We start from the raw sequence: 12,268 nt of genomic DNA, 5'->3' as shown, positions 1-12,268 counted from the left end.
AAGTATAGGAAGCATGGCAGATTTTATATTTACTCATTGTCATAAATTTTAATATTGATGTAAATAATATAAAATAATGTATATTTCATACTTACAGAATAAAAGCCTAATTGTTTTTAACTAAGAACAATTCTAATATTTGATTATTCATACAGTAAATATTAGATAATGGGAACATTTTATTCTTTTAGACCAGAGGTGCCCAAACTTTTCCTTATGAAGGGCCAAAAACCAAACTTGATTGAGGGTAGTGGGCAGGGTGTAAATATAAGTGCCATGGGTAACTTCTACATTTATTTAATAAAATTTAAATATAACTAAAAAACCTTTCTTTATATTAACTAATAAAGTATATATATATATATATATATATATATATATATATATATATATATATATATATATATATATATATATATATTTTTTTTTTTTTTTTATAATGCACTTACTACAGAAAAACTCATTTACAGTTGTAATCAGAAAATTACTAAACATCCTTTGAATTTTTTTTCTTTTTTAAATATTTCCAAAATGTTGTTTAACAGAGCAAGGAAATTTTTTACTGTATGTCTGATAATATGTTTTCTTCTTCGGCTAAAATAAAACTTTTTAATATTTTAAGAGCCATTTTAAGGTCAAAATTATTTTAAACCCCTTTAAGCAATATATATATATATATATATATATATATATATATATATATATATATATATATATATATATATATATATATATATATATATATATTATTATTATTATTTTTTTTTTTAAGAATAGTCTACCGACCAAACCATCATTATACAATAACTTGCCTAATTACCCTAACCTGCCTAGTTAACCTAATTAACCAAGATAAGCTTTTAAATGTCACTTTAAGTTGTATAGAAGTGTCTCAAAAAATATATAGTCAAATATTATTTACTGTCATCATAGCAAAGATAAAATAAATCAGTTATTAGAAATGAGTTATTAAAACTATTATGTTTAGAAATGTGTTGGAAAAAATCTCTCCGTTAAACAGAAATCGGAGAAAAAAAATAAACAGGGGGCTTATAATTCTGACTTCAACTGTATACTAGAATATAGTTACACTTGTTTTTGCCTCGTTTTGCTTACTGATGTCTTGTGCATAGTCCTCCGTTTGTCGAGTGACGTTTTTTACATTTAAAAAAAACAGATTCATTTACAACATTTAATCAAAACATTTCATTTTAATGTGTTTTTTGTAGCTCAGCAATACAACACACCAACCCTCTCCATCATTCTTACCCTCATTCAACAACTTTGGCCCGCAGGCCCTAATTTGGGCATTTCTGTTTTAGACAGACATACGCACTTATGCTAACACTTTTATTTTTATTTATTTATAAACAAACACATTGGTTGATTTTGATTGTTTTTGTTCAGAATTTATCAAAATATTTGATTCTTTCTTTCATTCATTTGTTCATGCATTGAACACCAATAGATGGCAGTGTGCTCCACATCATTGTTTTTCCATCACATCATATGCATTGTCTTCCAACATCTCCACCATGCTTTTCAAAGTCACTTAGACAGCTAAAGACATCTTCGACTGCAGAAACATATTAACTACGTCTATGTCAAAACAAAGACACACAACTGTCTCTGTTTGACACAAATCCGTGCAAATAAGATCCTGCACAACTGGCATTTATTACCTCGTTTTTTCTGCTCAATCATCTTAAACACGCTCATCGATTTAACCTGCGATGTCAACCGTACACCCTTGAACCTTTGAACTCCTCTCTGGCTCAGTGCTGCTGGTATGTTTTGACCAGCAGGACATTTTTTTTCTGTTATGTGTAGAACTGAGCTCTCCTGTAGAATTGTTTTGGCCTTTACTTTTTTTATTTGCAAAGACAAGAGATTCCAATTGGAAATGTGAACATGTTGATAATTGCCATGTGCATAATATCCTGCAGCAATCTTTGTGGAGGCCGTTTGCAGAATTAGGAGTGAGTCGGAGGCGTTAAAGCTTGAGATAATGAGAAGGCAAACAGGATTATTGACAGAGACACAAAGGGAGATTTAGAGGTGTCTCCACCAGCTGTGTGAACGCAGCACACACTCCCAGTGCAATGGGAGGAATGAAAGATCTGTTAACCCTGTCGCGTTTGGACCAAGTTGCAACTTTGTAGAGTCATATGACCCAGATATGACCATCGTTTTTTTGCTGTGCTTTATTTGAATTGGCCATCATTGTCTGTTAATTGGCTTTCATTGGTGACCCACTTTTTGCCCGTGAGGCCCTTAGCTTCCCTGTTGTGCATCTCCAGTCATGTGTCCAATTGTGCAGTGAAGGAAGGAGGAGGGATGGAGGAATCCGATTGGATTGTTGCTCCATCTCTAATTACCCTCCTCTTTGGGAGTGCCAAGGTGTCACCGACATGCTCACTTCACTTCATTCTTTCCCCCATTGGTAAAAGTCTTTTAATTCTATTATTATACATCTCATTTGATTGCAGACAGGGGGCGCTGTCCACTAACACTTCTGTACACCTCTTTATATAGATGGACAATCCTCTTTACGATTTGAGGGAGTCGTGTGAAGGTTTACTAGATGATATTTAAGTTTGCCTATTTTCTCCACATCTGAGTCTTATCTGAAAGAGTGCCGGCTGTTCAAACTCTTGGAAGCCTCAACCAATCAGCAATGCAAACACAAGCAAATATCCCTCCTTTGTATCAGGCAAATCTTTCTTCAGTCCTAGCAGTTTTCACCGAAAATGCTTTGTGTACCGAGGCGAGCTATTATGCTCTGGCGTACTTAGGAGTATTTGGGAGATTTTAAAGTGTGTAAGGGAAGATTATGAGGAGAGGTGCAGAAAATGGAAAGAAAGCACACACCGCTGACCCCCCTAAACTAATTGAGTGTCTAAAACAACATGAATTCCCTGGGGGTGACTTGACTTGTTGTTTCATAAGTGTTAGCTAACAACTTCTTGACAGCACACAGTGACCCTTCAGTGGCCATGTCCATCTAACACAAGTTTAAGGATTTAACCCTGAAAAAGTGGATTGCAACTCTGGATTAGTGGAAATGGACAAAATAACAAAAACTCTTATTTTATTTGAAAAGTACCACATCCACAAAACAAAATGTATGCCGACTGTGCCAAATTGTAAAATATTTTTCATTGATCTAAAAAAAACATGATTCCCTGACTTCTATACAGAGTAATACCAAAGCTATTAAGACATCCCAACTGCTGGAAAGAAATATGTAATGTACATGATTAATGTTTGTTGTTAATTCCCTTGTTTACTGTTTTATGTATAATTATGTACTCCCCTGTTTAATCAATAAAAAAATAAAAATAACATGAAAAAAGTGAATAAAATCTAATTAAATGTATATTTTTTAAATTTGTATATTTTGTACCCAAAACACCAAATTATACACAATAGATAACAAAAAAGACCACTGACCCCCCAAAACTAATTGAGTGTTTAAAACAACATGGATTCTCTGGGGGAGGGGACTTAACTTGTTGTTTCGTAATTGTTAGCTTACAACTTTTTGACAGCACACAGTGACCCTTTGGTGGCCATGTCAATACAGCACAAGTTTGAGGATTTAACCCTGAAAATTTTAATAAAATCTAATTAATGTATTTCTTACCCAAAACGCCAAATTATGCATACTAGATTACAAAAAAGGCAACAAACTTTAAGAAATTATATTCAGTTACATTTAAAAATGACTTGTGTTTGCTTAATTGCTTGTTTTGTTTAATGTAGTTTTAAATCCAATCATTTTGGAAGACACTAAGATATAAAATAATGTTACAACATTTAATATTATTTACTGTAAGGTTTAGCTGTGCTTACAATTAGCCAGTTTTTACCGTAGAATGTTAAGTATTTTTAGATTATCTGTGAAAAATCACAAACCTTTCCTTACTGTGTCAATTTCAGATGAGTCTCATTTGAAGCCAGTATGTTTACAATTGCCAGCAGAGGTGAGATCAGGAGCTGTGTTTCCTTCACACGGTAAGGCATGTTTGCTAATCTTTGATTTTCAACAGCAAACAGTTATTGTTTTTCTGATGACAAAGGAATAAAAATGATTGTGAGTCACGCAATTCTGTCATGGATGCCTCCTCCTTTTCTGAGCTATATACACAATAGCCTCTGGCTTGATAGCTGCGCTTGATCTAAAAATTTAATTGCTAGCAGTCAATATTTGACTGTGTAACAGCTGAGCCACTTTAAAAAATGCAAAGTTTAATGTGATGTTATATATTAGCAATTAGATCGCTAATGGCAGTGAGACTGCTAAACAACGGAGAGATCCTAAGGATTCCCCTTCTCACACAAGCTGTCACTTGAACAAAAGAGTTGTGTGCTCTCTCACTCCCGAGCTCCCAACGCATACACAAACATACAGCACAAAGACCAATAGGGGCAGAAGCTATGAGAGTAATCCAAAGAGCAAACAAGGGTGCGGAGCAGGGAGACGTGAGCGTAGCTGTGAATTTGGGGAGAGGCTGGAGATGTATGTTCCTACAGGCTTCACCAAGCCTACATCTAGTCTGGCTTCAGCAAAAGTGTTTTCCAGGTCAATGTTTGATGGATTTAGATTAACACCATTAATAAATAGTTAATTTTGTGTCAATATTTTCTTCTCGCTATTAAGTGAAAGATAAATATGAATTAGTGATTCATGGCTGTCACTAACAAAATACTATTAATACTTTTTTCTCACGAAGAGGGACTAAGAGTGTTTATATTGTCTTACAGCCATTCATCCGGTTTCAACAGCTTACACGATGCTTTCATTTATGAATGATTGTTTTTACATATTTTGGTAAAACACCTTGTTCTCAAGCTTGAAAGCTTCGACAAGCTCAAGCTGACCACTGATGGATTTATTATTCATAGATTTGCGTGTGCTTCCACTTTACAACATGCTTTTTCAATCATCTTTGGGCACAGATTGTTTGTCATGCATGTTTAGTACGCTGACAAGATGTCAAGTAAGCCTGCACTTTAGACACTCTGCGCTAGTCCACTCTTGTGGCACGAGGATGTTTGCTGGTTCAATCCGGATGAGAATAAAGAATTAAAAGAGACAAGCTGTTGCGTCAGTTGGGGGATAGAGCAACTTACACAATTAATTCCTGCCCCTTAGCTAATTTATAAACGAATCCTGGTGACCTAAAGAGCAAGTGTTTACACCTGTGCACTTGTGCTTTAGTAGTCACTAGGGTATTGAATTTGGGTTCACTTGATCATGACTTTTTTTATTTTTTTTATTAGAATAATTTATTAATTTTGGCCACAATATTGATTATGTTCCAGCGAACATGTTGTGGCAGTCATGGGAATTTTGTTCATGGTAGCTTGATTATTAAACCGCTGTATACACTTTATTTTCAGCGTAGAACTAAGCTTTTTTTAATGAATATAGAAGACTTTCAGTTCACTGCCTGCAATAGTTACTGTAAAGAGGTTATAAACTAAAAAATAAAAATTATGTTGCTCTTTTAACATATATCTTTTAACATATATTAAGAGGTCATTGTACTTTAAAAGCATACTGAAGATATAACATCAAAATTTAATGTTAGTCTAAAATTGTCTTTAATCTGCCAAAACAGTAGAATGTGCAATGTGCCATTTTTTTTTTTTTTTTGTATTAACCTAGCTAAACCTATGTCTATTTAGCTTTACCCACTATTTTGAGCTGAAGTTAAATAACAAGAAAGACAAATGCAGGTCTATTCTGAAACCAAGCACTAAACTTTTTTCCAGAGTGCTTCAGTAAGAACGTTCGAGGTTACTAAAGTAACCCTTCGTTCCCCGAGGAGGGGAACGGAAGCACTATAAGTGGATTTGATTGTAAAATCCACGCATTGGGGAGGTTCGGTTCAGAAGCTACTCGTCTGAAAGAGTATTGAACGGGCCAATTAAGAATGAATTGGCAGCGCAAGCCTGCGCAGGTGAGCGGCATAAGCAATCAACTGAGTATATAAGCTCACCTGGCGCCAGCAGACGCTATCCTTTTTAAGCTGAAGAGACTTTCAACAGCTAAGGGACAGTCATTATGGCGACGGAGTATAGTGCTTCCGTTCCCCTCCTCGGGGAACGAAGGGTTACTTTAGTAACCTCGAACGTTCCCCTTCGGGGGGAACTTCAGCACTATAAGTGGATTTGATTGTAAAATCCACGCATTGGGAGCCCATTGAAAGCGCCATAATGACTGCACCTTACCAACACCCCCGATGAGGAGATAGTCAAGCAAGCGTGACGCACCCACATCATGGGGGGCGCGGTCCTCCAACGTGTCCCTGGCCCTAATTTATCCTACTTCAACAGAAGTTTTACGGATTTATATATATTTTTTGGGAAGTCGTGAGCATCTAGATAATTCTAGAAAAATACGACAGTACGTTGGGAAGCGTGCAATCCCGATAGGGAGGACGCTGCGGAGGCCATCCGTTACCCAAGGGGGGATAGATGGCAGAATTTACATATGGACTAGCCCTAAAAAGGGGGAGTACGCATAGCAAAAGAGTGGTTAGCGGGGAGGGAAGACACGGGTCCGCCCAGGGGGGGGGGACTTAACCGTGGCGGAATAAGCATATGGGATCGCCTAGTGGGGACCACGCATAGCAGGCACCTTTACCCAAAACGCGGGCTGACCAGCGGGCAGACCTACAACGTAGTGGGCCAGCAAGTGACTCCTCCGCTGAGTCAGTGCTGGGGGCCACGGAGGAATCTGCAGGGCTCACCTGACGGGGAACTTTACTGACAGATAAAAAGGCGCACGTATCTCCGTGTTAGGGAAAATGGCGCAGCAAGCGTGTTTCAACACCCTACCGAATTGTTTCCTCAATCACCAAGGGTTACCTAATACCCTTGAGGAAACCGGCTCCACTCGCAGATTGTAAAACCTTGCAAATGTGTTGGGTGTTACCCAGCCCGCAGCTCTACAGATGTCTGTTAGAGGGGCGCCGCGTGCGCGCGCTCGAGAGGATGCGAAGCTCCGAGTGGAGTGCGCACGCGCTCTCGGGGGACGCGGCTCATCTCGGCTCTGATAGTGAAAGAAAGGCATCCACAATCTAGTGGGAACTTATTTCGGTACGGCACTTCCCTGCTGCCGACCGCTATAACAGACGAAGAGCTGCTCAGATGATCTAAACTCTGAGTGCGGTCCGGATAATACGCAAAACGCGAACTGGACAATAAAGAAGGGCTGGGTCTGCCTCCTCCGAGGGCAGCGCTTGCAGGCTCACTACCTCGTATTAAAACGGAGTGGTAGGAACCTTGGGCACATATCGTGGGCGGGGTCTCAGAACGTGAGAGAAGCCAGCCCAATTACAGGCACGAGTCACTGACCGAAAAATGCCTCCGGGTCCCCGACCCTCTAATCGATATCAACGCGACCAGCAGAGCTGTCTTCAGGGACAGAAATATACTGAGTCGAGGATCGAAGGGATCTGACGCGGCTTGTGTAGCGAGGGCGAGATCCTAAGAGGGCATGAGAGGGGGCGGGGTGGATTAATTCGCTTAACGCCCCTGAGGAACCGGATGATGAGGTTATGCGTTCCCACGGTGCTGCCAGCCACCGCGTTATGAGAGCGGAGATGGCAGCCACGTAACCTTGAGTGTGGAGGGCGACAGCCTGCTCTCCAACTTCTCTCGGCGTAAAGAAAGCACAACGCTGATCTGGCAAATTACGGGGGTCTTCTCAGCGAGAGACACACCATTCAGTGAATAGACTTCACGTCAGGGCATAGGCGCGCTCGGGGAGGGGGCTCTAGCCCGAGTGACGGTATTAGCCACCGCAATCGGAGGTTACCTAAGTCTTCCTCGCGTCTAAAAATCTCTTCAAAGATCGGCGAGGGTGCCAGGTGGTGCCCTGTCCCTGAGAGAGTAGGTGCTCTCTCGAAGGGACTGCCAGGGGAGGGCTATCGCGAGGGAGAGCTCTGACATCCAGGTCCGGTTGAGCCAGAGGGGCGCAACCAGCAAACTGTTCCTCGTCCTCCCTGACCTTGCACAGTAACTGCGCGAGCAGGCTCACTGGGGGAAACGCGTATTGCGCGTGCCCCGAGGCCAGCTGTAAGCCAGTGCATCCGTGCCGAGAGCACTCGGTCAGGGAAAGAACAACTGGCAATGAGCGATCTCGGGGGAAGCAACAGATCGATCTGGGCTTCCCCGAATCGCGCCCATATCAGCTGAACAGACTCGGGGTGGAGTCTCCATTCTCCAGGACGCAAGGCTGCCGTGAGAGCGCATCGGCTGCACGGTTGGGCTTGCCTGAATATGAATGGCGTGCAGCGATTTCAGCCGCGGATGACTCCAGAGGAGCAGACGGCGGGCGAGCTGAGACATGCGGCGAGAGCGCATACCCCCTATACGGCTGATATACGCCACCGCCGCCGTACTGTCCGTCCTGACCAGCACGTGTTGCCGCTCCAACACCGGAAAAAAACGGTGGAGAGCGAGGAACACTGCCAACAGCTCCAGGCGATATGCCAATGCAACTGGGTACCTTTCCACAGGTCCGCAGCCGCATGCCCGCAACGCACAGCCCCCCAGCCCGTGTTGGAAGCGTCTGCTGAAACGACAACAAGACTGGACGCCTGTTCTAGAGACACCCAGGCCTGTAGGAACGAGGGGTCGCTCCAAGGGCTGAGGGCGCGGCGACACAGCGCAGTAACAGAGACTCGGTGTGCGCGCGCGTGCCATGCGCGTCTGGGGACTCGATCGTGAAGCCAGTGCTGAAGTGGTCTCATATAGAATAATCCGAGCGGCATGAAGCGGCTGCGGATGCCATATGCCCCAGGAGCCTCTGAAATAGTTTCAGTGGGACCACTATTTTACTGTCGAGCTCTCTCAGACAGTACAGCATCAGCTGAGCGCGCTCTCCGGAGAGGCGCGCTGCCATGGTGACCGAGTCCAGCTCCAGCCCGAGAGAAGAGATCCTCTGCACGGGGGCGAGTTTGCTCTTTTCTCGGTTGACCTGAAACCCCCACAGGTGGAAGTGCCAGAGCACTTTGTCTCTGTGCATAATCAACTCTGTGCATAATCAAAGAGAGGGCAAAATTCAGCCAGTCGTAAAGAAATTGAGTATGCAGATGCCCGCGAGCCGAAGGGGCGCTGAGGCACCCTCCGCGGGCTTGGTGAGGACCCGCGGAGACAGAGAGAGCCCGAAGGGGAGGGCTTTGTATTGCCAAGCTCGACCTTCAAACGCAAACCGCAGAAACTGTCGGTGGCGAGGAAGAGTGGAGACATGGAAATACGCGTCCATCAGGTCTAATGCTGCAGACCAACCCAGAGGATGAACGCACCGGAGGATGCGCTTCTGCGTGAGCATTCTGAACGGCAGCTTGTGCAGGCAGCGGTTCAAAACGCGCAGATCTAGGATTGGCCGTGACCCACCGCTCTTTTTGGGCACGATGAAGCGTGGGCTGTAAAACCCGCTCTCCATCTCGGCTGGAGGGAGCGGCTCGATTGCATCCTTCGCCAGGAGGACAGCAATCTCCTCTCGCAAGACAGGGGCGGACAGAGGGCTGACCCTGGTGAATACACACCCGTGACTTGGGGGGCCGTTTCGCGAACTGAATCGCATAGCCGAGTCTGATTGTGCGTATGAGCCACCGCGAAGAGCTGGTCCGCGCTAACCAGGCAGGCAGAGCTCTCGCTAATGGACTCATCGCTACAATCGCTGACGTACCAGCAGTGGGGCAGCGCGGAGTGGGTGTGCTGATCCGGGAAGCTCGCGGGTCCCACGGAAAAGCTGGAGGTGAGATATTTGCTCTCACTCCAAACCCGAGCTCCGGAGGGGAGGCTCGAGGGGTGGGAGAAAGGAGACCGTCCTCCCAGCGCTCGTGAGCCACTGGCGAAACGCACCGAATCTGCAAGCTAGAAAGCATAGCGTCCCAGACTGGCAGATTTCGGGCTGTCACATCTGGGGAAGTGAAAAGTGCCCTTTCATAATGTTTTCATGGCAGTAAAAAGTGCCGTTGGAAATGGGGCCCCGCCCTCCAGCGGGGAAAGAGCAAGTTCCCTCTTCTCCAGATGGCCTGTCCCAGGGGCGCTTCGCGGTCCGTTGCCGGACTTAGCGGCGTTCTGGGCAGGGGGGCTGCCTGCTTCCGAGGTGCCCGACGCGCTCGCTTCGCCGGGGGCGTGTGCGGGGGCGGAGCAGCTCTCGTAGGCGGGCGCCTTCGGCGAGGAGCAGGTATGAATGGCACGGCGGGCGGAGCGGGCTACGGACCGCCGATAGACATCACCCACCAACTGCTCTCTCACCGTCTTGAATTCCTGGGTGAATTCACAGACAGTGTCGCCGAACCTGGCTGGGGATATGGGGAAGTCAAGAAAGCGGACTTTGTCGACTTTGCGCATATCAGCCAGGGGTGGCGCTCCTGGACCACTAATGTGGACATCGTCCTCCCCAACGCACACGCAGCGGACTCAGTAGTCCGAAGAGCTAAGTCGGCGGCGGTGCGAAGCTCGTAAGCCTGGGTTGGACCCACCCTCGTGCAGCTCGGCCAGCGCCTGCGCTTGGTAGCGCTGGTAGGTGGCTATCGCATGCAAGGCGGAAGCAGCCTGGCCCGCAGCTATGTAAGCTCTAGCTCCGAGGGAGGTAGATAACTTACAGGCTTTGGATGGGAGACGAGGCGGACCCCGCCAAGAAGAGGCGCCGCGCGGATTTACCGCCATCGCGCACTCAACCTGAGGAATCGCCACATACCCCCTGGCTGTTTCACCGTCAAGAGTGGTTAGGGTGGAGGAACACGCAGCACGAGCAGAAAAAAGTGCTTTACAAGACCGCGTGAGCCTACTGTGCACCTCCGGGAAGAAGGGAACGCCCCTCTAGTCGGTCCGGCCGCGGAGCTGGGGGATAAACCATCTCCAACCCACGGCCGAAGCAGCCCGGGAAAGCACGGCTAACATGTCCGTTTCAGGATCCGTAGTGACAGCGCTCACCAGCCCGAAGGGGGCGAGCGGGTCTGGATCATCATCGGACAATGAAAGCCCACCCTCCGATGCCGCGGTGGACATCTGGTCTCCGGTGTCATCGGGCGTAAGGGCTACCATCTGTTAGACGGATCGCTTCCCCCGCCCGAAGCTTGGATGGAGCGCTTAGAGGAGCGGGAGGTCCGCGGGCCCGTGGGCGACGGATTATCTCTCGCTGAAACCCTCAGATCTGCCCGAGTGCCCGCTGCAGAGCAGGGGACAACTGGGGTGGTTCGCCCTTTTGCAAAGGCTAACCGCGATCTTGCGCAACAGTCATGGCATCGCAATGACGACATGAACTGCCCGCGAGCAGCGCATTAACATGCTGGACCCCCAGACATGCAACGCAGTGCCCGCGCCCATCATCCGAGGACAGGAAACCACCGCATCCAGAAACGCACAGTCGGAGCGCCGTCCTGATAAGGACGTGCTGCACGACTGTGTTGCTCTTTCTGTGAAGTTTGCAACTTTATACGCACCGCTCTGGAGGACCGGACCCAAAGAACGCCAGGCAAGGGAGAAACCCAGCTCGACCGTCTGCCACTGCGTGTACACACTCTGGACCGGGAGAATGCTCTCGTTCGCTCAGAATCGCTGGTCACAGCAGGAGGAACCCTCATCGACTCGATCAGAAAGTCTCTGAAGCGAAAAGGATAGCGTCTGCTGGCGCCAGGTGAGCTTATATACTCAGTTGATTGCTTATGCCGCTCACCTGCGCAGGCTTGCGCTGCCAATTCATTCTTAATTGGCCCGTTCAATACTCTTTCAGACGAGTAGCTTCTGAACCGAACCTCCCCAATGCGTGGATTTTACAATCAAATCCACTTATAGTGCTGAAGTTCCCCCCGAAGGGGAACTTTGCATCAATAAGGATCTTTGTTTACTTCAGTTTACTGTGGATTTGTTTATAAACAAGGCACACTTTTCAGAAAAAAACTAAAAGATGATGATGTGCTGGCTATATGGGATCCAACAATAATGTTGCATTGTCATAATATTATTATTAATAGGGGTTCAAGCGCAAACCGATGAAACCCTTTTGTTTTGTTTAGATTTTTTTTTATCTACCTTAGTTTGTATCGATCAGAGCAAACTGTAAGTCTGAGAACTGAAACTTGGTCGGATGGTAGTTCTCTGGTACACTATATTCTTGACAAAAGTCACATTTTTGGGCACCATTCGTAGACTGTTTGTTAAAAGTATTACATATTTAAAATCCTTGGGTCCGCCCAAACAAAAGTCCACTTTGCAAAGCTGTAATAGACCAAAATAA

At 45.6% G+C, this 12,268-nt stretch overlaps 1 protein-coding gene across 16 annotated transcripts in view; it reads left to right on the top strand.

The window, feature by feature from the left end:
• Positions 1 to 12,268, top strand: part of brip1 (BRCA1 interacting helicase 1) — a 112,916-nt gene that overhangs the window by 91,890 nt on the left and 8,758 nt on the right. For 13 of the 16 annotated variants that reach the window (XM_073923335.1, XM_073923336.1, XM_021466284.3 and 10 more), the window contains one exon: positions 3,943 to 4,017. The exons of the other annotated variants lie outside the window; for them this stretch is intronic. In XM_073923335.1, the coding sequence (XP_073779436.1) occupies positions 3,943 to 4,017 (75 nt within the window). The remainder of the gene's footprint in view (positions 1 to 3,942; positions 4,018 to 12,268) is intronic. 16 annotated transcript variants of the gene reach the window in all.

This window comes from Danio rerio, chromosome 15 (assembly GCF_049306965.1).
Source record: "Danio rerio strain Tuebingen ecotype United States chromosome 15, GRCz12tu, whole genome shotgun sequence".
NCBI classification, from domain to species: domain Eukaryota; kingdom Metazoa; phylum Chordata; class Actinopteri; order Cypriniformes; family Danionidae; genus Danio; species Danio rerio.
This window is presented reverse-complemented; position numbering and strand designations above follow the sequence as displayed.